Source organism: Erithacus rubecula (genome assembly GCF_903797595.1).
Source record: "Erithacus rubecula genome assembly, chromosome: 3".
Taxonomy (NCBI): domain Eukaryota; kingdom Metazoa; phylum Chordata; class Aves; order Passeriformes; family Muscicapidae; genus Erithacus; species Erithacus rubecula.
The window spans coordinates 93529800-93556864 of NC_136689.1; the positions used below are offsets into that span (position 1 = coordinate 93529800).

Sequence of the window (27065 nt, forward strand, 5' to 3'; positions counted from 1 at the left end):
TGAGACCTCACATGGAGCATTTCATCCAGCTCTAAGGGCCCAGCTCAACAAAGACAGGGACCTACTAGAGCAGGTCCAGAGGAGGCCATGAAGATATCAGTGGGAAGGAGCACCTCTCCTATGAGGACAGCTGAAAGACCTGGGGTTGCTCAGCCTGGAGAAGGGAAGGCTTCATCTTCTCAGTGTTTGTAAATACCTGATGGGAGAGTGCAAAGAAGACAGAACCAGGGTCTTTACAAAGGTGCCCAGCGACAGGACCAGGGACAATGGTCACAAACTGAAACACAGGAGGTTCCTGCTGGACATCAGGAAACACCTTTGCTGTGAGGTTGAATAACAATTGGCACAGATTGCCCAGGAAGGTTGTGAAGTCTCTCACATTGTAGATATTCCAAAGACATCCAGGACTGGGTCCTGGACAACCAGCTTCAATGGCAATACTTGAGTTAGGGGGAGTGGTCAAGAGGTCCCTTCCATCCTCAACCAGTCTGTGACTGTCATTTCCAAAATTATAGAGAAGATTCTACTGAATAGGGAGAGTCCCAGATCTGTCTTCTGAACAGTGTAAGGATAAGTAAGTTGAGGTGGAGGAGAATGGACTGAAATGCATCAGTTAGAGAGATCAAAGAAAGAGACCATCAGCAAAGACTCATCTTCTCCATTTGGAGCAATTGTTTTGTGATTAATTCAGCCTGAGAGTTACAGAGTTCCAGGAGGGGCTCTTTCATAAGGTTTGTCACCAAGACCTAGAAATAGAGAGGCTTGCTCTCAGTGCTGACAAACAAGCCTTGTCCTCCTTCCTCTGTGTTTTTCACTCTCCTTGCTCTGCTGAGTATTCCTCTCTCTTAAAAAGCGACTAGACATCATGACCTGAAATGCTCCGGCAAAGACTTCAAAGTATGAGATTTATTCCATGGAATCACCAAAAGACATGACATATCTAAACAGATATTTGGAACACTTGAAGTCTCAGTGTTTTACTTGAGAGTACCAGAAGGACAGCCTTTCTGACCTCATGGAAGTTTGCTTTAGAACTGGTGTGGTAGAAGCCATGGTATGAAAAATGTCTCTCGGTAGAGAACAGACTTGAAAATCTCTCTGTAGCATGTAGCAAGAAAGGTGAAATATGGATGAACACAGACTGTCTCCAGATGGGAGAACTTCACTTGAATAAATTTGGGGCTGAAAATTTGATTTCTAAAAAATGCTACAATCTATATTCACTGTTCACTGCACAGTTATTTGACTTTCATTATTTCAGATAAAGCAAATGACTTGGACCTCATGAGATTTCTCAAGAAGTTTTTTCTTCTATTGTCTAAAACAGATCAGTCGTTTCCAATTACACATATTTGTGGAAATCACATTTCTTTTAGCTTCTTCATTTCAGTACACAGAAATTGCTGACCAATGAACTTTAATAAAATGACAGGAAGACAATTTTCTGAATACTTTCTGAAACAGTAATCATCAGTAACTTTTCATGAATATTCCTCATTAAGCTTATCAGTGCATGACTCCAGTATTCAGTAACACACATAGTCTGGCTGACCTCTACTTCTGACATTTTCAGAAGTTAGTTTTATATGTCATACAAAGACATTTCAATTAAAAACAAGAAATAGCAAACCTAGAATACATTAAAATTACTATTACGTGGTAAAGTCTTCTCAGATGACTCTTTGATATCTTCCAAAATAATACAGTTCCTTCCTTTTAACTAGTTATTTTTAGACACTTAAAATGTATCTTGGATCACACATACTGGGGCTAGTTATATATATGCAATACACATGTATATAAATTATTAAGTTTTAGCTTTCAAACATCCTGTATTTTTTTTTTTTTTTTTTGGGGGGGGGGGGGGTGGGGTAGGTATATGCCTGCACATATGAACACACAAATAAACCCACTGATTTAATTTAAGGCAATTTATGAATTAATAATTAAATTATTAATTCAATAGCTGCATGAGTTTTTACAGATTTAAAATCAACTGAGAAGCTGATATATGAAAATAAAGGGCTATTCTTTACCACTGTGTGCCCTCACATATACATCTATCTATATACACTATGGTCATATATATAGATAGATACAGCCAGAGCATTCCTGACAATTGTTCTTTTAAAATTGAAATAAGTGATCATTAAAAAGCAATGCATACACTTCTAAATAAATATACATCATGTATATTTGGAAATATTTGGGGCTGAAATTTTTGCTTCCCTACTGATCTGTATTTACTAATATAGCAGAAGTAGCTGCAAATCAGGAATTCACTTTGGAAAGGTGGGATACAGAGAATTGCCCATAGATTGCTTCATCTTTCCATACACTTGCATCAGCCCAACAAATCTTACCATTAGGATCATTTCTTCACCTAATTTCATTTTCAGACAAAAACAAGGTGGTTTTCTCTGCTGGCAAAAGTTGCCAGACCCAGTAGAAGTTGTACATGCATGACCACATGCTATGTAACTCAAGCCTTTTCATACCCTTAGTTGCTATTTAATGAAAAAATCCTTTGCCTGTTTCAGCTTCACAAAACAAAGGAAATAGAATTATTCCTGTTGCCATGGAAATCTGTAACTCCGTTGCTTTTTTCCTTCAAATGTATGTAAAAGTGAGCACCAAACAGTATGTGGGAGCACATCACAGAAATAGCACAATTTTGCAAAGGATTCTACAAAATCTCTCAGGTAGCAGCAATTGCAACTTTTACCACTATATTCTACAAGGAAATGATTAAGAATAATGAAAAGAAGAACCTTTGCTGATTTATCAATGAATTTTGAATCATGAAGACTGCAGAGATGTGCATTCAATAGCCAGTCATATGAATCCACATGAATCTTGCCTGGCAGCTGCCTTTATGGAAATGGATTCTGACAGACTGAATATGCTATGAGACTAGCAGCTTTTACCCTGAGACAGTTATAAGAAACAGAGAAATTGATACTTCTGCCATAGCATGGAAAATCTTCATTAATTCCTTGCTGCTGAATTCTGCAGAACTGAAATGTTTTTAAAAAAATTATTCCTGCAGTTGAGATGGAACAGTATTTCATTACATTTAACATCTTCATCACCAACATGGACAGTGGGGCAGAACTTACTTTTAGAAAATTTGGGGATGACATCAGATCAGGGGGAATAGTCAAACACCAGGACAGGAGGGCTTCTATTCAAAGGGATTTCAGCAAAGCAGAGGGAAAGGCTGACAAGACTGTCATAAAGTTCAGCAATGACAGATGCCAATGCTGCAACTGGGCCAGGGCAACTGCACACAAGTTGGGGACTGACTTGCTAGATAAATACTTTGCCAAAAGGAACTAGCTGTCCTGGTGATAATGTGAATTATATTACCAGTGTATTTATACAGTGATGGGGGCTAATGACACACTGGACCACATTAATGAAAGCATGAAGTCACATTTCTCCCTTATTTGGCAATTGAGAAACTACATTTGGAAGTTTAGCTATATTCAAAAAGTCTTCAGGTCTGGACCCAGACACATGATGAATATCAAACTGGAGAAAGCCTGGCAAAGAACCTTTAAGAAGCAGAATATATCAGTGATGCTGGATTAAATGTCTAATGTTTATTCACCCTGAGAAAGCAAAGGCTAAAACAAATCTAAACCAATTTTTTTCTCTTTCTTCTGAAAATATGTTGCAAAGAGGACTGTTACCAGAGATGCACAGTGAAAGGACAAGAGTCAACAGGTCACAGGCTGTGCCAAGGAAAATTTAGACAAACTTAAGAAAAAAATCCTTTGCAGTGTGAGCAGCCAAGTGCTGGAACGAGCTCCCACAATCTGAGTCATTGGGGATACTCAAACCTTGACTAGTTCTGATGTTATACCTGCTTTGAACAGGCAAGTAGGTGAGCTGACCACCCTTCCAATGCCAGCATTTTTGATGCTGTACTCAATGGGTTTGAAAACTTGAGAGTTAAAGAGATGTGCTGCACCTTTGAGTCAAACTGACATGTTGCTGACTGCAGTAGCAGCACATCTTTGTGCAGCACTAGTGTGGTTAATGAAATAATGTCAAAGCAACAGCACAGGGTCTATAGTCTTTACTACTGCCTAACAATTCTCCTCAACTAGATTGCTGCACAGCTGATAAATAAAAACTCTTAGCATGGCTGGCATCATATAAGACATCAGTAGCACATAAACAATGACCTACAGCTGAAAGAAAAAAAAGAAATAACCAATCTCTATCTGGATAGGCTCTGATAAACACATATTAAAAGACTGCATGTACTTGGAAAGGTTTCTGTATATCAGATATGGCTTTTTTACATATTCAGTATCTCTTGTCTTCAGTAAAGATATAATCAGAGAGATTACAAATAATTTTCAGGTTAAAATCCCTGTCATCTTTCTAAAAAGCAATAGAAGTGGAGAAAAAACACAAAATGAAGACATAGGGTTAACTTCACCTAATTTTTGTCCTACCAACAAGTACCTGATGAACCAAAGCACAAAAAGCACAGGAGAGAATTAAAAAATAACTTTAGGGCTGTTATGAGAATTTTTGATCCCTTCTCAGATTATTACTTTTTGTAATTCTCCAATTCTCTGAAAAGCACTGTGCCCCTCTGTAAATCATTCATAAAGAAGTTTTCTATTTATCAGAGACAAAGCCTTAACTATTCCCTGGAGTGATATAAAGAACTCCTAAACAGAGTTACTGCAACACAGGAAGGCCTTGCTTGACAAGAGACACAAAATGATGCTATAATTCAGAAGATTGATGAAAACCATGTGAAAAAACATCTTTTTCAGAAGTTAATTCTTCTGTGAATAAGCAACTGACTATGATTCAGGATTTGTTTTGTTACTGTTTTGTTTTTTTGCTATGCCTAGCATACAGCTTATTATTCCATGACCTTGGGCAATTCATATACAGCTGAGTTTGGCCTTAATCTTTCTGTGCCTCATTTTACTCATTACTATTAACATCATAATAATACCTGTCTCATGAGAGCACTGGATAACTTCATCAGCTATTATTTTTGCTAATAATAATAGAAGCTCTATAGTTGCTTCATTTTATAAGAAACAGCAGATATGAGATTAATACTACATTAAGCCCCCTGGTGAGGTGGTTTGAGGATTATTTTTTAGTAAAACTGAAGTCAACATAACCTGCTTCTCTGTTGAGAGAGTTCAGTGATGTGAGCCTACCAGCCCTGTTACACAAGTGAGCTTGTTTAAAGGCACACAATACTAAAGAAAACATCCTTTCCATATTAAATGTTTCCCTGAGGTTAGTTAAGGGGAGGGCTGGACTTCAGTCAGACATGCAACAACCACCACATAATTACAGCAGCCATTCCTAATTTATAGCTCATATCACCCACAGCTTTTAGCAAATAAAACTGCTAAACAAATCATCAATTTTGTTTAGGGAAAAGTTCTTTGGCTCTTCATTTTCTTAATTTCTGGAAACAAATATGAATTTCAGCCTGCCAGTGCCCTTCCAACCACTTTGTTAGCTCTGAAAACATGCAATATTTTGCAAAGCACAAGAAAAGTAGAAAAAAAAAAAAGATTACAAATTTGGTCATGTCACCAACCTTCAAAACCTCTTATATTCAAATGCAACTTCATAAAATTGAAATAAATGATATCTGACTTTTAAGAAATAGCTCTTTAAAAAGAACCCAGAAAGGTAGATAGGTGGCTGTAGGGATTATTAAAGTTCTCACATGTTAAATTCTCAGGAGAGTTTGCATCTTTGGATACCATACCATGAAAACATCTTTGCCCTGTTGCATTTAAACAAGCTAAACAGACCGTGGTGACTTAAATAGAAATGTTCACAGTGGAGCCCATCTTCATGCAAACATGTAACTGAGCTGAACAGAACAGGGGACAGTGTTCATAGGATTCATCCAGCTTCAGGATGGATTCATAGGATGGAGCAGGCTCCATGCAGATTAAAAGATGTATCATCTCACTTGTGAGACACTTTTGTGAAGATTTTAATACAAACTTTGGCTGAGCCCTTAGTTTATATTACCAGGAAGGCAGATTTTAAGTCTTAGGTAGCATGACAAACAAAAAGTTAAAAGAACATGGCAAAAATATACAAAATACTAAAAAAAATTTTGGAATTGTTTTAAGGAGAAAGAATGAGAGCAATTTCTCAGTAAGGATGCCCATATATGTGCTCAGTTACTTGGGGTTTAGTCCATAGGAGGGATTTAGAGTACCTTTATTGCACTCAAGATCATCCAGCCCTATGGCTATGCATAAGAGAAATTTCAAAACTGTGTCAGACAAAGGAAGAATTGAATTTTTCCTATCATACTCTGAATGAAAACCCTCATGACTACTATCACTTTGAAAACATTCAAAACTCCAGGGCAAGCTTAGTTTCCAAATGGCAATACAGCTTGAAATTACATCACCAGCTACCAAAATATTTGACACACTCTTATGTAAGGATTTCCCAGCTCTGCTCTCACACCTACCCACGCCGCTTACCTACACACCCCACAAACCTTTATGTTGTCTGCAGTGTTTGTGACACGAGGAACAGCTCTGTCCCACCCCCATCACTTTGTAGGAGCAGCTGCACAAACCCCTCGTTGCCATAGTAAAGACTTTTTCTATCCCCTGGCTCCATTCAAACACACAGCAAAGATCCAGGAACACCAACCACCTATGGAGTTCCTCAGAGAATCTGGACTTTACACCTCATCTTTACTTGCTGACAGAAAGGTGACACATAGGGGCACAATGAAACCCTGCAGTTCATAGAGGAAAGGGGTAAAACAGGTCTTGACTCAATAAGGAAAGGATAAATAGGAGACTCGTGGCTATGGAAATCTGAATTTCATAGTGGGATGCAGTATTTTCTTTTGCAAAGTGAATAACACCTTTGGCATAGTTGTTGCATGCTCCAGTATTTGGATATGACTAAAAATCCCCCCAAAAATGCCTGAAATAAGTCTACATTCAAGACAATACTTTCTTTAAAATCAGAAAATAAAGAGATCCAGCTAAAAGAATCATTGACTATCACACAGTCTAACTATCCACAAATTTCCTGCTTTCATATGAGGTGGTGAATGTTGAAAATAAACTTGCAGTGTAAGTTTAAGGATTATTTCATCTGAATACACACAGCTTTCTGAGCCTGAAGGCTAACAGAAATCTAGAAAAAATTCTAAAAAAATTCTCATGGAAATCAGAGTTAAGAAAAATGTGATTATATGCCTAATGAACCAAGAATCCTATGGAAAATTACCTACTTGTGGGAACTGGGTTTACAAAACTAAACTCAAAAATATGCAGATTCTGACTCACCAAAACAAATTCAAAATTCTTGATGTTGGTAATCTTGGCAAAATTTATAGATCACTGACAGACTGGCCACTGGAGTGTTCTGCTGTGTCAGGGGAGGCCTAGACTGGCCTCTAGGGAGCATTTCTTTTCTGGGAGGATGGTCAAACATTGGAACAGGCTTCCTAGAGAGGCAGTCAATGGTCAATCTTTAACAGACATTTGGACAAAGCCCTCAAAATTGTGCTTTAAATTTTGGTCAGCCCTGAAGTGATCAGCCAATTGGAGAATATGACCACTGTAGATACTTTCCAATAGAAATATCCTATCCTATCCTATCCTATCCTATCCTATCCTATCCTATCCTATCCTATCCTATCCTATCCTATCCTATCCTATCCTATCCTATCCTATCCTATCCTATCCTATCCTATCCTATCCTATCCTGCTATAGAAATAAGCTTCACAATACACATGAAAATCAAGTAAGCAACTCACCAGCTCTGTATTGCAATAAAGCAGACAGGTTTTTACAGGGTTATAAAATTTCTAGGCACACATTATACAGAGACACCATACATAGTTTCAGACGGGAAGTACAGAACAATATGCAGCTAAGCATGCCTGAATAACTGACCTAAGGCTATGCTTTAACTTGCATAAAGTACATGAGTTAGTGAATCATCATGTGTATTCAGAATCTCAGTACTTGAGCTTAGACATAATTTGGAAAGAGAAGTAAACATACTAAGAGAGCAATGTGTCATGGCATGGGATAGTCTTTAGATGAACTGTAGAATTTTCTTCTCCTGTTTCTCCTTCAGGAATTGGGTCAACTCAAACACACTTAAGCAGAATTACAACATAAAAGAGCTTTTTTATGCTAAGTAAATTACAGTGGTGAAATTAAGCCCAAAAGATATATAAAATGCATTTATATTTCATATATTTGTTGGGTCAGCTGCATCCAGTAACATCTCTCTGAAATTCCCCTATTTCACAATAGGAAATAGTAGGTGATAGGCACACCATTGCAAAAAGACATCAATAAAAACTGTAAACCTGTCAAAGCTCTGAAGGTGCAGTGGCAAAAGTATTATACTTCAAATTGATGTCATCATGTTAAAATTAAAATTTAGAATATTTGATGTATTTGTTGATATTTGGCCTGTAATGTTTGATGACTATGCATTTAGCTTGTGACCAGGTTTAAAACACGTGAAGATAAAGATAGTACAGACTCACAGAGCAAAGAAAAAGTTCACTAATTAACTCATGCTGTTATTTCCTCCAGCCTCACAGTTGTTTTTTTGCCTGTTTCTAAGACAATTTACATTAATATTTTTAACTTTATTTACATTTTTATTAATACTGTATTAATACTGACAATACTGTAATTTATATTTATCAGACTACTCATGTGAAATAACTTCCTCATCCTGTTCCTTATAAGAAAATTAAAATTACTTACAGTCTTATTTTTTAACTACCTTCCTCTTCAACATCTCCTTAAGCCCAGTTTAATTGCCTGATATTTGCCTTCTTTGGTACATTCATTATTTCCATGCTAATGTCTTTTAAAGAAATAATACATAAACTCATTGATATTATCTGTTTTATTTTTTTTTTAAACAAGATAAATCTATTGTGATGACTCTCTCATATTAAGCTGAATTCTAAGGACAAGACTTGTAAATACTGAGAATAGAAATATACAGATGTAGTGTTTCATATAGGTATTAATCTTCTGGGAAAAGTCAAAAAGATCACAGTCTAAAATGACTTTTAGCTCTGCTGTCTAAAGTAAAACAAATGTTATAGAAAACTTCCAAAGATAATAAGTTATGAAACTTGGGCCATTATCATTTATTCCTGCATTTGTACTTCAATCTTACTGATGTTTGATTAAGTTCAGCTGGCTAACAACCACTTTAGTGCCATATTATTTAGGCTTATTGTTTTACACATTGTAAATTTTTATTCTTTCAAGATTACATAGTGAGTTTTTACTGGCAGCTCTTGAAAGAAGTAATTTATAGAGCTACAAAGGTATAAGTATTTCCTCAGAATTCCTCCCTCATATGTGTATTCATAACATAGGAAATCTACATCTCTTAACCTCCCATTTTCTACCCTTCAACAACAGTGAGTGCAAAAGCTACATCAGAAGTGTTTTTATTGGAAGTTAAATGGTAGAAGATCAAAGCTGGCATTAGAAAGGAAAATCAGAGATTAAAATTCCAATGCCATGTTGTCATCCTGCTATGGAGGTTAGACAGACAAGTGCTGCTGAGAACAGCTGTTCATATGCTCCTGTGTAAGAACCATCTGAATAATGATTCTTTAAGAAAAGATCACCAAACTTGACATCATCTCCTAATGGCAAAGAGTGAGATACTCAATACTCATCCTTCTTTAACACTAAGCATTCATGGAGGATGAGTTATTCTTTTCCTCTCTCTCTTCACAACAAAATCTGAAGAAGCCTGCTCCTTTTAGGTAGGGGCTTTTGGGTTTTTTTTTTCGTTCTGTTTTTTTTTTTTTTTTTTTTTTTTTTTTTTTTGCCAAACTAGCAAACTGAATTGTCTTAGTCAGATAAGCACCCAAGTTAAGAGAAAAGGAAGTGGAAGGAGCCTGCAGTCATTCTGGGGACAGGGAAGGGATGATAGAGCTGGCTCTTAGACATCCACAAATGCATCTTCCATGTTCAACATCAGACTACAGCTGGTGTGGGAGATACAGGTCATTCCTGAGGCTAACACCTTTTTTTGCAAAGTAATTTCAAGACCAGCAATCCAACCAGGCTTCTAAATGCTACAGAGAAAAAAAATCAAAACAAACAAACAAGGGGTCAGAGGGCAGAGAGGTGGAGGGAGAGAGGAAAAAAACAAGAGGGTTGTTCAGGTTATAAAAGGGAAGTTGCTGACACTCATGTGGGTAACACAGCAGCATGAAATAAAAGCATGTAAATAGAAAGACTGTCATCACTGTTCTTTTTAATTTGTTATCTTGCAACTGAAACCACTAAAAAACCACTGTAATATTGCCCTCTCTCCCACAAAACAACTACAAAACATAATTATCACCTGTATTACAGTGATCCATCAAAAAAAGCAAAGTCTGAAAGAAGTGAATATACAGGTAAAAATTTCCCTGAAAAGAATTTGGATTTAAGTACTAGCATTGGCCCAAATTTGTTATTGTCCCAAACAAAGCAAGCATAAAACACTCTCTGTCTGCCAGTGCAACATTTCAAATTCAACCCAGAAAAACACCTGAGCTAAATTAGATCAATGTCCACTTTGCTGAATTTTTGAATAAAATCCAGTCTGCTTTGATCTCAGTAAAACCAATAACCAGCTCAAATCCACACCTATGCTAGTGACTACTGATCTCATATTTCAAGCCTTTCTTCCAGTGTTATAATTTGAAAGGAAAATGGGCAGAAGATGAAAGTGTGCACATGACTGCCTGCTTGAACTGACTTGGCTTCTCCTGCTAGAGGTGGCAAAGAGGCAGATTTGATCCTGTACAAGCTGCCACAGAACAGTTTTGCTTCCAGCCCATGCACTTTTAAAGGTAATGGGAAGAATTAGTTTCCTTCTCATGTCTCTCTCTTATTAACAGTTATCCAGCATTGTTGCTTGGCCTGAGCAAAAGATTTTTTAGCACAAAACCAAATCTATTTTTTAGCATTCTGAAACAGAATTTTTGGGTGCAGGGACCTCTATAAAGGGAGTAAATGTGGCTTGTGGCTGTCTGCAAATACCTTTATTCTTATACCAGAATTTGTTTCTGGGTAAATTTTTTTGGGTTTTATTCGTGTGTTTTTTTTTTTCTTTTTTTTTTTTTTTTTTTTTTTTTTTTTTTTTTTTTTTTTTGTTCATTTTTTTTTTGTTTGGTTTTTTTCAATTTTTGTATTATCAAGGTGATGCAATTTGTATATTTACTTTGAAAGCTAATCACAATCTATGTAGTTCATTAAGGTTGCTCTGGTATAAAAATTCACTTTTATTTCTTTTATAAGCCATATTCATTTTTTTATACTAGATTCTAACCCATTATAATCTGGTAAAAATTAAAGGAAACTTCAGTGTATTCATTACTGAAAACATATTAGCGTTTAGGACAGAACACAACTATTCACAGGAGTCCTTTTTAATAAATGACTTCTAACAATTGGAAGGAAGAGGCAATGATTACTGTTGCATATCTTTTTTTTTTTTTACTGATTTGTACAATAACAGATATAGCATTCACCTTTCTTTATTTTTAAAAAAGAATTCTCTCATTTTCATATATATATATATATAATATATATAAATATATATAAATATATATAAATATATATGCATATCCACACACAAAAGATTTAATTCAACACTGTTAAACTTGAGCTGCCCATTACAGAAAGGGTCAGGAAAGAGCAAAATTTCCCAAGTATCCCAAGATCTACAGATAAAAAGATTAAACATCAAACTTTTGGAAGACCCACTAAATTCCTGATTTAAAATACTCTTTTGCTTGCATTACAATTTTATATCTTATGGAGAAATACACACAGGAATTTGGTGAAATTGTTGGAACTGGATACCATAAGACTTGATAAACGGAATGTAATACATACTTAATCTATTTGATGTTTTAGATTTTGTTTCTAATGTGAAAGAACTCAAATGTTGCAGATGACACAGATGATGCCTCAAAAGTTCAGCGCCCCACCAGTCAGAAGCAGCAGTTTCCAAATCCAAACTAACATCAGTCTATTAGCTGAAGCACAAAATCAACAGGTTTTTCAGCCTCTTTTACACAGCCCACAGCAGCCTGTGTGAATCTCTCCTGATGTCCCTGTGTAGATCACAGCAGAGCCTCATCCAGGAGACAAGTACCTCATACACAGTGTGGCTGATGAGTCATTTCTATTTCTCAGCCTGCTCTCGCTCCCAGTTTGATATTACGTACCATATGGCCACAGCCCTCATAAATATGGCTTCGAGGAAGTCATCTGATGGCAGAATGGAAATGGCTTTGCAAAGCAGCAAAGCTGCTAATTGATGGGTGGAAGAGCTGAAAGTGTTTCCTTCTGTGAAAGGAAAATCTTGTGTGATCTCGGTCTAAGCATTTATTACGGCAGCATGAAAATGTTCAAATTTCTGTTACTGGTGTAGACACTTAAAAAGCAAACACATTACAAAATAATGATGTGTTTTTCCTGCTTTTTTCCCCTTATTCAACTACTTTCTGCCCAGCAGAATGCAGTGGCTTTATTGCCAGCAGATCTACTACTTCGTATAGTCTTCCATTTATTCTACCTTTTGTTGGATTTAGCAGCAATTGCTCCTTATTAATCTTGACTGTAAACTCTCCTCTTCCTGCATTTCCTATCTAAAGTTTGTGCACCTCAACTATTATGCAAAGGCTCCTATTTTGACTGGTTTTATGGAAAAATCTATCTTCTTTTTTTCATAAAGCACCAAAACCAGGCTTTTTTATGGTTTTCCAATTCAGGTTCTCATAACAGATATGCAAAGTCTGAGAGGCACACTCAACACAGCAGACTTTTCACATGGAAATATTTTTCTAGTGAATAAGGAAAAATGTGTCTCTGCCCATGATGGGTGAAGTTGGGACTAGACGATTTTTAAGGTCCAGTTCCATCCCTTAACATTCTCTGACTGGTTCTCTGACTTATCTGAAGAGTAATTAAGAAAAGTTAAACACTGTGGTCTTAGGTTGGTCCTTGCAAGAGCCTTTGTCCCAGCACAGGGAGAAAAGTATTTTGACACTGCTGGAATGTGGGGGATAGATCCCTATAAGTCTTGTCTGCATGACTGGAGGCCCTGTACAATGGATGAGGAAAAGAAGGAAGTGACACAATTAAACTGAAATCTGTCTAGGGAAGAAGACATGCAGACAATCATGGTCACCTCAGAAGAAAAGCATTCAGACTAGGTACCCTGGCCTGGAAGTCAGCTTTCCAGAACAATCATTAAAGACCATCTCTACTTCTAAGCATATAGAGAAAGCATTTTTCTTGCTGTCTTAAAAGTACTCCAAGTTTTTCTATCATAGTCACTTAAACACAACTTGTGCAAAGTGGAAATTCTGAACACAAAATAATAAAATAGCTCTGTTTGAACTCAATTGCACTGCTACTTATAATGCAGGGGACGTAATTTCTTTCAAGGGTTAAGAAAAACACAACATATCTGCTGTCACCTAGAAGTGTTTATATTGGGGTCTTTTTTCCACCTGTGAGGCCATGAAGAGCAATTAAAACTCATTCATCAGTGGTCAAAACAACAGCTAAAGGTTTATAACAGAGCCAGAATTTCAGAGAAGTTGACCATGGATTTCTTGTCTAATGGTGTCCACTGTTCCAAAAAAGTCACCTACACTGAGGATCCCTGACCATGAAAATATATAAATCTGAAAGTTTGTTTTGTCTCAGCCACACAGCTGATAACTGTCATTACAGATGAATCCAATGACTTTGGTTTATTAAGTTTAAAGACTTTTGGTAAAAGGACCTTACCCTTGCCTTCTGCTCCATTTCCATCATTAATCTTTCATGTTGCTCAGCTATTGCCAGTGTTGCAGAATGGACTTTCTGATAAATCATTTCTCCTTCTCGTGTTTGAAAGGTGAACAGCCCTTCTCCTGTGTCACACATCCTGCAGGGAGATTTAAGCAGAACGGGAAGAAAAAGTAAGTATTGTGTAATTTATCTAACTCTTATAAAAAGTGCAATTCTTACAGAATTTATTTTTACCATTAGAGAGAGACATATTCCAAGAGATGGGAAGAAGTTCATTAACACATTTTTTTAAATTCAGTTTTAATTATCATCTGGATAGTGTAAAAGAAGTTTTAGCATGGAATAAAAGCTTGAAGCAGTAGTCAGTTATTTCCATCATTTTTTCCAAATGTCTGCACTAGTAATAGAAGCTAAATTTGATTATTTTTTAATTTTGATTATTTTTACCAATTGATACTAGAAATACGTAGTTCATTCTGACTTTGAAAAGCTGGTATTTTAAGAGAATACTAACAAACTGAAAATGTGATTATGGTTAATCACTACAAAGATGATGTATTGAAAGACAGCATTAAAAGGGTTAAATTATCACTATCACTATCAGTACATTTTTGTGAGACAGCATCCAAAGCTAGTAATTACAAAAGTCATTCAGTCCATTTGAGAATAGGAAAAGTTTCTGTTGTAAAAGAAGATTAAATAAAGAAAAAAAAAATCCTCCAGAAATAATATTTACATTCTTCTGAGAGAGCAGCTGCTGTTATCCTTATCTGTGATATCAGTGTGGCATTATTCTGAGAAAGAAGAGTGGTACATAGCAAACACAATGACAAAAAGATGACAAAAAGGTCTGGGAAATACAGGAAATAGCAGTAGGAAATAATGTTAGATTGCTGTGTGACCATTACTTGGAGGACGTACATGCTGTTAACCAGTGGTGCAATTCCTTGTATTTATATTAGTAGTTCCATTGTATTATCAGTATCTGATTTACATATTTTTTATAGACTACTTGCAGTTTTAGAAATGGAATTTCAAATATCCTTTTTATTTGGTCTGATACCTCCTGTAAAGATTTTCAGTTATCTGTGACAGAAAACTGTTGACTTGAGTCACTGATGCATAACATGCATCAACAATAGAGAGATTTTGATTTGCCTTAAAAAATCACATTCTTTTAATGTTTCAGATGTTCACATTATTTTTATGAAAACCAAATTTTGTTAGTATCCCAGCACCTTCAGCATGGTCCCAGAAAGCCCAAAACACACAGAATTAAAATACTTTCGAAAAATGTGTCCCAAACAGTTCAATATTCAAATGGATTTTTAAACAAAACCTTTAGAATTTGCATCCCAGATTCTGTGTGATCATTCATGCATTAAATTCTACAAAAAAATTTCCTATCAAATGAACATACAGATCTATTTTAATTAAATAATAATTTAAATATATGTCCTACTACATTGCAAGCACACACACACACAATTGCACTGCAGCTTTTTGAAAAGACCATGCTTTTTTCATGAGACTTATCTTTTTTCCAAATTAGAATATGGCTTCCTAAACAATTACATTTAAAAAGTCATCTGAACAGGACTCTTGTGCTATAGAAGGGACTGCTGGGCGTTCAGCAGTTGCTTCTGATTTCAAGGTTGCCCAGTGAAAACAAAACCTTGTTAACACTTACAAAATCTTTTCCTGTTCACTGGAGGAGACCTGCTACTGAAAGCCTTGTACAAAGAATTTATGTGTGTCTGTCTTTGGGAAGAACAGAAAGTATTGGAGGCAGAAACAGGAAACAGAGAGGCTTCTGGAAAATACCTGGTGAAAATACTTTGCAATGATCAACTGAGGTATTGAAAAGAAATTCATAATCTTAAGACTATATGATTAACAATATTATCCATAATTCTGGAATAATACCAGTTTTCTTAATTGAAAAATATAAATAAAATCCATTTTATAGATAGGTATTATTTAATCAGTGTTAATGTGATATGCTAATTAAGAGATTAAAAAACCAGCTTTTTGTATTAAATTCCAATGGAGATCAAGATCCCTGCTGTAAACATTTAAGATATATTATATCCTTAGACACAGTCCTCCAAAGAGCTTCTGGTGGAAATAAAATGTCCCCAGAGTTTTGTGACATTATGGCAACAGCCTTGCAGATCCCTCAGGGCATCATATAGCCAGTACTCTGCTTTTGTGTAAAGAGATCTTAATAAAATTCAAACAGCGTGAAATGGAAAGTCTGGAAAAAAGGATGGAGTTTCAGAAACTGAAGGAAAATATGATCTTTTTGTTGGTTTCAGAGGATGAAAAATCCTACAGAGAGAAAAACAAGGAAGCAGGCAGTGGGGCATGATTAATGTCAGGACTCAGCTGCCTGTTTCCACCACGCAAAACGCAGCCACCCCCCAGTGCTGCCAGAGTGGGGTCTGACCCTGGTGGGGGCTCTGGTGCAGGCTGTGGCACTGCCCTGGCCCTTGCCCCCTGCTCAGGACCCTGCCCTGCCTCCCAGCCTCAGCTCAGGGGTGCATGTGTCACACCAGTGTTGGAAAGCCATTGCCACCAGCCTCCCCGTGAGGACTGCCCTGGCTAATGATGGATGGTATGCACACAGCTGCTCTAAACTGGAGGTGAAGGAGAATTATGGGCATCATTTTTTAAAGTGCTGAATTCCCCTAGCTCGACTTGAAGTTTAATAGGACTTAAAGCCCCAAAGAATGAAGCGCATCTGAACCAGGTGAAAGCAGCAAAAATTGTTAGCCTAAAACTTTCTTTCTTCCATAAAAACTTTTTATGAATAATCTATGTTCCAAGGAGATTAATTCCTTTGCCATAGTAAAGTTTTCTTGTTCATCTCCTCAGAGCATTATTCCTTTACTCAGGTGAAAATCTGAGTTTAGACCTTCTAGTCTAGTCTAGTCCAGTCTAGTCCTGCCTATTTTTTCTGTTCTATTCTATTCTAGTCATAAATGAAGATCAGCAGCCTCATTAGGGTTAGTTTCAGTCTTTCTAGAAGAAGAAAACATAGACTAGAATAGAAGCACTCCTAAGATGGGAACAGAGAAAGGGTGCTCTCCGAAGCTTAAGGGTTTTGCCACAGAAGCAAAACCTTTACATATCTGGCCAACAGGAGCAGACAAGCCCATGAGCTGAAACAGGACTTGTCATGCTCTATTTATAGCCAAAGTCAGTAAAACAAAAAGCTATTATCTCTATGGCCCTTCTAGATGCCAGATATAAAGCTTCAATTTCAGGTTTAGCCTTGCTAATGTGTTGTTAATTTCTCTATGTTCAAAGCACACATGGTTGATCAGTTGCCAATTTAATAACATTTTCATAATTTTTACATGCCCTAAAATCACTTTGGAGAAAAGGCAAGACAAAGGTCTGGGCCTCTTTACTCCTGGTGCTGTCACAGTTAAGTACTGCAGCCCTACCAACTCAGTATGACCTTGACTGTCAGAAAAATGTCACTGATTTTGTATACTTTAATTTTTTTATGAGATTTTTGCAGTCTGCGGGTGCATTGAAAAATGCTGATCTATTTCTGTGTTTTTCAACTTTAAAATGGGGATGCCATTAACCTATGCCTTAAGATATTTAAGGATTCAATGCATTAAAATGTATGAAGTGCTTTGACTGAAATAGGAAAGTGCATTTTTTTTTTCATATATTATTACAGAATGATATAACTGGACAGATAGTGACACCACCAGATAAACAGTGCAGCAAATAGTTGCAATTTTTACAATTCTTTAAATACTGCAAAGCTTTTCACAACTGTCACCATTAGCAGATCTGGCTTAAGAACTAGGAGAAGGAATAAAGAGATTGTGAGAGCTCAGCTTTTGGCCTAGGACAAAGTGGACTCAGAGGTCAACAGTGAAAGTTCTTGCATTTATTGAAGGTAGAATTTCTGTTCAATCCAAGCAGATTTTCCCACCACTATTGCCAAATATTTTTCAACATTTCCCAAATTCATACAATGGTTTCCCACTGATTTTGCTTACTGTTTAACTTCAGCCTTTTAGATAATAATCAATACTTTATAATAGCCATATATAATTCCCCTAAAAAAGGAAAATTAGCTGACTTGAACACCATTTTCCCAGACAGAAGTTCATACTGTCATGTCATGGATTATATATTTTAAAAGTTTAACAGTGCAATATTTAGCCACTGCATGAGAAGACAAGAATTTGATGTACCAGCTTCACTATTTCCATTCAGGATAAATTGTGTTTTCACAAAAATGAAAGCTGAATAAAAACTAAAATTCCCAGAAAAATTCTTTCCTGTTTTAAAATAAAGGATAACTTAAGTAAGTAGAAAAACTTCAGGTCTTCATATATCTATGCCTAATTTTTTAATGAATTTGACTGATTTATTTTTATCAATAAATAGTTTAGGATTAAAGAAATAATGGCTGATTTATATGCTCAAAAGTGTATCAAGTCACATACAAATAGCTAAAAAGAGGTAAGCATTCTCAAATAGAAACCGAAAAAATCATTAAAATGTTACTATTAATAACTAAATGCTACTATAACTATAGATATTAATAACTAATAGGTAATAAATAACTATCTTACTTCAGCATTTCTAGTTCTTGAAATAGAAATAGACTTTAAATTCTTAAATGAAAAGAGATCATGTCAAGTAACCAGGACCAAACTGGATGTAATTGCTGTTGCATACTCCACAGCTAGAGTTTGAAATGTGGTTTCATTAGAAGAGCTGTTTACTCAGAGACTTTGAGGCCCAAAAATTAGATTCATAAAATCACAGAATCACAGAATTGTTAGAGTTGGGAGGGACCTCTGGAAATCATCTAGTCCAACTCACCCTTTCAAGGCAGGGTTGCCTATAGCAGATAACACAAGAACTTGTCCAGGTGAGTTTTCAATGTCTCCAGAGAGGGAGACTCCATGACCTCCCTGGGCAGCCTGTTCCAGTTCTCTGCCACCCTCAATGTAAAGAAGTTCTTCCTCATGCTGAGGTGAAGCTTCTTGAGTTTCAGTTTGTGGCCATTTGCTCCTTGTGGCCACTGGCCACCACTGAAAAGCATCTGTCACCATCCTCCTGACACCCAGCTTTGAGATGTTTGTATGTATTGATGAGATCCTCTCTCAGTCTTCTCTTCCCCAGACTAAACAGGCCCAGCTCCCACAGTCTCTCCTTATAGGAGAGATGCTCCAGACCCCAAATCATCTCTGTGACCCTTTTCTGAACCCTCTGCAGTAGCTCCTTCTCTCTTGCACTGGGAGCCCAGAGCTGGACACAGCACTGCAGATGTGGCCTCAGCAGGGCTGAGTAGAGGGTGGAATCACCTCCCTCGACCTGCAGGCAATGCTCTTCCCAATGCACCCAGCATCCCAAAGGCTCTCCTGGCTGCAAGGACACACTGCTGCCCATGGCCAGCTTGTCCCCCACCAGGACTCCCAGGTCCTTCCCTGCAGAGCTGCTCTCCAGCAGGTCAGCCCAGCCTGTGCTGGTGCTTGGGGTCATTCCTCCCCAGGGGCAGGACCCTGCACTTGCCCTTGCTGAACCTCATTTGGTTTCTCTCCATCAAACTCTCCAGCCTGTGAAGGCACCACTGAATGGGCCTTCAGCTGTATCAGCCACTACCCCAGGTTTGTATCATCATCATCATCATCATCACCATCACCATCACCATTAATCAAACTTGCTGAGGGTACCTTCTATCCCTCCATCCAGGTCATTGATAAAAAAAGCTGAATAAGGCCAGAGCCAGCATTGATCCCTGGGGATGCCACTGACTGCAGTTCCAATTGGATTCTACTCCTCTGATCATGACCTCTGGGCTCTGCCTTGATCCACCTCACAAGTGCTCAGCTAGCTAATTTCCTGTGTGCCAAAGAAGGCAGTCAGATGCCACATATGGGACCAGGCCTGCTACTTCTAAGATGAGTAGTAACTAAAAGTCAGCCTTTCTTTAAAGCCTTGAAGGTGTGGCTGTCAGTCATGACATAAAACCCCAACCAACTAATTGGCATGCACTACCTCACTTTGAACTGAGACATTTATTGTGTTGCTACAGCTCTGATTTTTTTAAAAAGTGGTGGAAACTAGCAATTTTTCCTCCAATTTAATTAGATTATCAGTGGATACACACAAACACTATCTCTCTTGTGGATATCTAACTTTTGTTCTTTCCTTGTTTGTTGTTATCTTAACTTGAGCTAAGCCATTTTGACAGAAATCCTGTTTGTTCTTTGTGTGCAAGGGTGATACACATAGCATACACTAAAGGCAGGCCAGCTAAGCAGCAGACCTCACTATAAAATGAATGTAAATCTTCCCTGAGGGTCCAAATTCTTTGCTCATTCCAGCCTTCAACACATGCTAGCTTGCTTTCTGCCAAAGTTGTTCTTTTCTGAGAAAAACAAAGCAAAACAAAACAATAAAAAGATAAGGAAAGCAAATAAACTCTTTGTGGCAGGAGCATATCTAGATAAAAAGCTTCCTTTCTGCCAAGGAATACTTATCAAGACAACTGAAAAATAAACTATGCATGTTTTTATGAAATTGTGAATCAACATCTATGTTGAAAGGATAGAAAAACAAAGGCGGGAAAAAGAAATAGTTTTAAGAATTTCTACTAACTACAGAACAGGGAAAAAAGGGATACTTTGTGTCTTAGGTTGCAATGTAGCCAAAAGTATATATTCTATCACCATCTCCTTAAGCTGTTAAAACCTATGTTTCTGTATTATTGCTTTTATCTTAATTTTCCTATTAAATTGTAGTTCTGCTTTGGTATCTCCCACTGGTTTGCTTTCAAACTAGTATACTTTTTGGGGGAATCCATAAGGAAATAAGGTAATTTCATAGGCAGGATATGTAGGGGACCTAGGAAAGTTCTGTGGGTGAAGCAAAGAGAAGACAATTAATAGAAAATGTGCACAAAGTGTAAACTATTCAGGCATGCAACTTTGGCAACAGACATGGTCAGAAAGACCCAAAGCTGGGACAAGCTTTAGTGAAAGCAGGGAAAAAGTCCTGTGAAAAATTTGTGTTGGGAAATGAACATCACCAGAGTGAAGCACAGCATTGATACAAAGTGCAACATCCAGAAGGAGTAAACAGAGAATCTGAGTGTGGTATGTAACATATTCTCCATGGGAATAATGATTTAAACTGCCAAGCCTCGCTGTCAGCATTTTAGAGTTTTATCTGGAGTGTCAAAAGGACATCCTGAAATTTTCATGATCTGAGAAGTAAATAATGAAAATGTTCTGATATATGAGGTGTCTGCCTGCCCCCCTTAATCATGGTTATTTACTGGCAAGAATATACAACAAGAAAAAGCAATTACACATGCTATCTATTAATTGCCTGCCATAGACATCCCTCTATGACACTTACTGTCATGTCTTTGTACTTAAGCTGAGGTGGGAAACTTTATACTGCCCTTGAATATACTTATGAGATATAGATTGTGGAATGTCCTCAAATTTGGCCTGAGAATACAGGGAATTTTGAATATTATAAAAAAAAATATATATCAAAAATATATATGAAGAAACAACTTTGAATATTACCACATCTCTGATATGGCTCTGTAACTTGATCATGGAGTTTAGCCCTAAAGATTTGTTCAAGGTCAGATCTCGTGCTTTTTGAGTCATCCTCAGTGTTTTCAACTAAATTCACTAAAGGATATCCATGCTATCAGTGTAGCTTTCCTACTAAGGCCATTTATAGAAACATTTTGCAATTCTGAGAAGGAAAATGTTCACAGATAGAGTGGGAATGATTGATGATGATTTGCTGGCAGGTAGGTGGAACTCCACCACTCAGAGAAATCCAGCAGTCCTTCTCTAATATTACCTAGAGGATCTTAATGCATTCTGAGTTGCAAATCTTTTAAAGATCTTTTATGCAGTCATGGTAACAAAAATCTTATGTGCTAGTCTGATGAATACCCTGCTAGTCTTTCTGAGCAGAGATGTGATAACCTAAAAATTTTCCCTCTTATAGGGAGACTTAAAGGGTGACTCACTTTGTGAGTGAATACTACTTTTCCATTATAAGATTATTTCTTTTTCTGCCTAAACCAGAAACAATTTAAGTAGTATAATATACCAGAAACAAAAATTTTGTCATGAAAAAATGTTTTCTTTGTTTTGTCCAATAGGATACATTTCAGTACTGATGGTAATTATGCCTATTGGGATACTTCTTTTTTTGTCATTGACTGTGCTGCCTCTACATCCACTGTCTCTGTGATGCCCTCTGTGACAGCACATTTAGACCACTGGGCCATACAAGAGACACCAACCCATTTCTGCATGCCAGATGCTTTCCACTTTTTGCATAATGGAAGTGCAGAAAATGGTCTGTGACTTTGTCTAGACTACATCAATGATTGTCCACTAGCACTATAATCCTCTATTTCATTCCCACGGGGTTTACTCCTGTCTATCATAGGACACAGTGGAAAAAGGTATACTTTAGACTTTTTTCCTGAGGTTCAGTTTTGACAAGAAGGAGGATTCTATCTGGGACTTATATCAGAACACTTTTATTTGGTTGCAATCAAACCATCCTGACTCTTATCATTAAAATTCTTTTCTATATTCATTACATTGATATATCAGAATAAAATTAGCTAGTGCTGAAGAGTTAAAGACAGCAAATAATTCTCAATGCTGGTTACAATATAAAAAGCAGCAAATTGGACTTGAAGTCATGCATAAATGTAGAATGTGGAAATTGAAGTGCAATTATGAAATATGTCCATAGGTAATAGCAAACATGCTGTGCAGAGACTCTGTTTTCTATTTCCTAGATCCTAGAAACTAAGCTATGGTGTGAAGCTAGGTATCCACCTTTGGATACCTGCTCCTCACTCCTTAGCTGGACAGGAGAGAGAAAATATAAGGAAAGGTGTCTGAGCTGAGATAAGGACAGGGAGAAATCAGTCACCAGTTACTGTCACAGGCAAAGCAGACAGCTTGGGGAGAGTGAATTTATTGGCAATCAAATCAGAATAGGCTAATAAGAAGTAAATCCAAATCTTAAGAATATTTTCCACCCTCTTCTTCTTCTTTCCTGGGCTTAATTTTCTTCCTGACTCTTTATCTCTTTCCCTCCAGCAGCACAGGGGGATGGGGAAAGGAGGTCAGTGTCCATTCATTGTTTCTGCTGCTCCCTCCTCCTCAGTGGGAGGACTCCACACACTCTTTCCCTGCTCCAGCATTGGGAAAGGTCTCCCACAGAAGACAGTCCTCCATGAACTTACACTATATAAGTCTGTCCCACAGGCCAAGCCCTTCACTGCTCTGGCATAGATACCTTCCATAGGTATCCTGCAGGAGCAGACTGTTCCAGTGTGACTGCTCCCAATAGGGTCAAAGGTCCTTCCAGGCAATCTGCTCCAGCCTGGGCTCCATTGTCCATTAAGACACAGCTCCCTGTAAACAGCCTACTCCAGTCCAGACTTCCCACAGGGTCACAGCCTCCTTTGGCATCTACCTGCTCCACTGTGGAATACTCCATGGGCAGCGGGTGGATCTCTGCTTCATCATGGATTTCCACAGATTGCAGGGGCACAGCTGCCTCACCATAGTCTGTACCACTGCAGGGGAATCCCAGCTCCAGTGCCTGGAGCACCTCCTGCCTCTCCTCCTCCACTGGCCTTGGTGTCTGCAGGGCTGTATCTCTCATATTCTGACTACTCTCTCTGGCTGCAGTTTCTGCTCTTCAGAGTTTCTTCCTCTCTTCATAAATACATTATCCCAGAGGGCTACCAATGACACTGGTGGGCTTGGCCTTGGCCAGCAGCAGGTCTGTCTTGGAACTGCATGGCACTGGCTCTGTCAGACATGGGGGAAGCTTCTGGCAGCCACTTCTGTAGTCCCCTTGCTGCCAAAGCCTTGTCACACAAACCCAATACACCCCATATCCAAGATCTACTAGAATCAATACTTTGGAGTCTAAGAAGTAGAATCCAAACATCCTACCATAAATACATTATTTGTCTCTTCCTGCTTTATGGACTACTTTCATAAAATATGACCTAGACATTTTGATGGGGGCAACTGAACTATGCTGTTTGTGCTTCATTACCTCGAAGTAAGAAATATTCCAAGTTGCACATGCAATTACATTCTAGCGTTAGTATTCAGCTCACATTATTTAAGAAATCAGTGCAGGTAATTAATGCATATATATATACTAAACAACCCACTTTATGGAGACTTTTGACACTGTGAGATTTTCTTTAAAAAAAAGTCACATTTATTAAAAAAAGAGAGAGGGTAATAAAGCCAACTGTTGACAGGTTCTTAAATACACAACACATTTGCATTTTTGACAGTTTATGCAATAGAACAGACATGAAAATGCTGTTAGCTCTGTTAATTCAAAGAGCTCAGGTTTTGTTGATAATGATGAAATACTATTTAACACAATTAATACTGTTTTACTGTGAAAGATAAACCAAAAACTCCTACATTACTATTATCATTTTAGTACAGAAGGAGCAGTTATCATTGGCTTTACAACACACCAATGAAAAACGCTGGTCAGATAAAGAGTTTGCCAAGATTACTAAGCTGAATTTGTGCTACTAAACATTTTCAGTGATCATGGTTTGGCTATTATTTTTCATTTCACTTTTGAATAAGAAAGTTCCAAATCCTGGAATCTGGAATCATATGCAAACACAGATATTTCAATAGGACTTCTGCAATCTTGTTAAGGGCTATTATTCCCCAACAAAGACAAATATCCCACAACAATAGCATTTAGTTTCTTTTGGTGTCTTTAGGAGCAGTACAGAGGGGAAACAGCATTTAATCTGCATAACTACTGTTGACTTTGACAAATATAAAAATGTTAAGTATGAAACCCAAAGAAGGCCATTACTGTTTAAAATAAGTTATAGTGTAATAGTACAGGAGCCCAGTGGCAGCAAGCATATCACTACTTGCTATAAGAAAAGCAATAAAACTTAGTGACCCAAGGTCTTTATTTTCTCCCTTTTAATTTTTTTATTTTGGAGCCCTCCAGTACTGTTATATTCAGGATTGGTATTTGGGGTAGAAATTCTGTCAGATGATACTCCCTAGAGTCTACATTAATTCTGAACACAATGAGACATAATTCTGAAGTTAACTCAATCCTCTCTCAGGAAGGAACTATTGTTTTTAAAAAGACATTTGCCAGTTAATAGATGTTAGAGCAGTAACAGCCAAGGATCAAATTTGCATAGGTATATCTGTTAATTTTATCTCATCTTTGAGAAACTTGAGATGCTTAGAAACTGTGACTCTGCACATAATATTTATATTATGGAGTATTATGCTGGTCATGCCCAATAATCCCTAGTTTTGCATCTGCACATACCTATAAATAGGATACCAAGAATTTAACATTTGAAGTCACCTACAAGTGCATTTGTTCTATAATGTGTCACTGACCTCTTATTTGGGGACTGAATCTATTGGAAACAAACAGTGCCTTTTGTGATGCAGGCAGATGCTGTGTTTGTGACATTTTATTTTGACAGCTGGCATGAAAAGTATGTATTTCCTGTGTTTTGTTCAAAGTATATCCACATAAGGAGAGAAAGAAAAATTTATGGAGGGCCGAACAGGAATGAACTAATGCAATTAATATTTTTGATTCACGAACAATAGCAGAAAAATAGATGTAAAAATTATGAAGGAACTAATACAGAGTGACATTTAGAGCCACAGAAACAGGAAAAAAAGGTGAAGTAGTCACAGGCATAATTTAACATGCATCCAAAACATCAATTTTCCCAGTTTATGAATAGTGAATGCTGCATTCTCTCATTTCAAAACTGGGGCACAAAAAGTGTGAAGAAATGATGAAAGGAGCACCCTGAGCATTCTATGTTTTTTGACTACTTCAAAATAAGCATTTCAAGTGTTCCTCCCACCACTTTCTCATTTTAATGCTCCATCAAGAGTGATTTCAGCCATTAAAGCATTTATGGTTGGCCATTTCTCTGAAGCTTTCACTACATTGTGATTTTATTTTGGTGGGAATTTAAGCACTGCTGTCTTCTCTCAATGTCAGCCCACCTCTAAGGTATTAGAGATGTTGTTTTGACCATTGTGGCCACAGAGGAATTTTCAGAAAGTCATGTGCAAATATTATGGGCACACATGGCTGTCCACTCACCATGCTATGTACATACACTAATGAGTAATTAACATATGCTAATGACATCATCACTAATGTCAGAAGTGGTGGGTTGTCACCTCCAGTTTGGAAGAATCCTCCACAGCATGACCCCAGGGATAGGCAATAGCACCAGGGATGAGACAAGGCAGGGATTTGTTTAAAAATCCCAAAGCTGTATCTGTCAGCTACTGAATTAGAATTGAAGATCTTGGCTGAAGGCTGTGGTTCTGGCCTGACATCAGTGGTCAAATAATGCCTTCAGCAGCAAACTGAGTGTGCAATAACATCAAAATATAATCACAGAAAACCTATAACCTCCACCACAAGCATTAAAAATCCATTGAACTTGCACCGACTTTCTACGTGTGGTATTTAATTTAGTGAGGAAACATGACTTCACTCCCACTTGCCTTAACTTTTCCTCTTTGACACAAGCCAGGCAGAAGTGAAGCAGACAGATTTTCCCTGTTCTGTCAATTGCAAACACCAGCAATTCTGTTATGGCTCAAACAACTCCCACTGCATTCACCTGGCATCTCTGACTCCAAGTTTGATTGTGTATAAGACATTCTTGTGCTAGTCCTTTCCAGCACAAAAAAAAACCTCTCTGTGGAAAAACTCTCTGCAAGGTTTTCTCATTAGCCTGATAGCTAAAATCAATTTTAGTTTGTGTTCAGGTAAGTGGCAGCTTGATAACATCTTCAGAATCCTCAAAATATTTCACATCCTCAAAACAGTTGCCTAAAATTTCGTTACATAGAAACAGGCACTTCTTACAATTACACAAGTAAGTGGGAAGGAAAAGCTGTAAGTGGATAAAAGAAGTATAGAAACAAAAAAAAATGGAAGTACAGAGTCCTGCAAGAAGAAATCATCACAAATAATCACATATCTTAGATCATATTGAAAAAGGACAGAAAAAGAGTGTAAAAGGATGAAAAAAAAAAGCAGAAAGCATTATTTATAGTCACATACTTGGGCTCCCTACATATTCTCCTATAGTACCACATGTAATATCTCCT

At 37.3% G+C, this 27065-nt stretch overlaps 1 protein-coding gene across 1 annotated transcript in view; it reads right to left on the minus strand.

Moving 5' to 3' along the window:
* The window catches only part of DOK6 (docking protein 6), a 241340-nt gene that overhangs the window by 46846 nt on the left and 167429 nt on the right, over positions 1-27065 (minus strand). The window contains exon 6 of the mRNA XM_079302963.1: positions 13843-13981. Within this exon, the coding sequence (XP_079159089.1) occupies positions 13843-13981 (139 nt within the window). The remainder of the gene's footprint in view (positions 1-13842; positions 13982-27065) is intronic.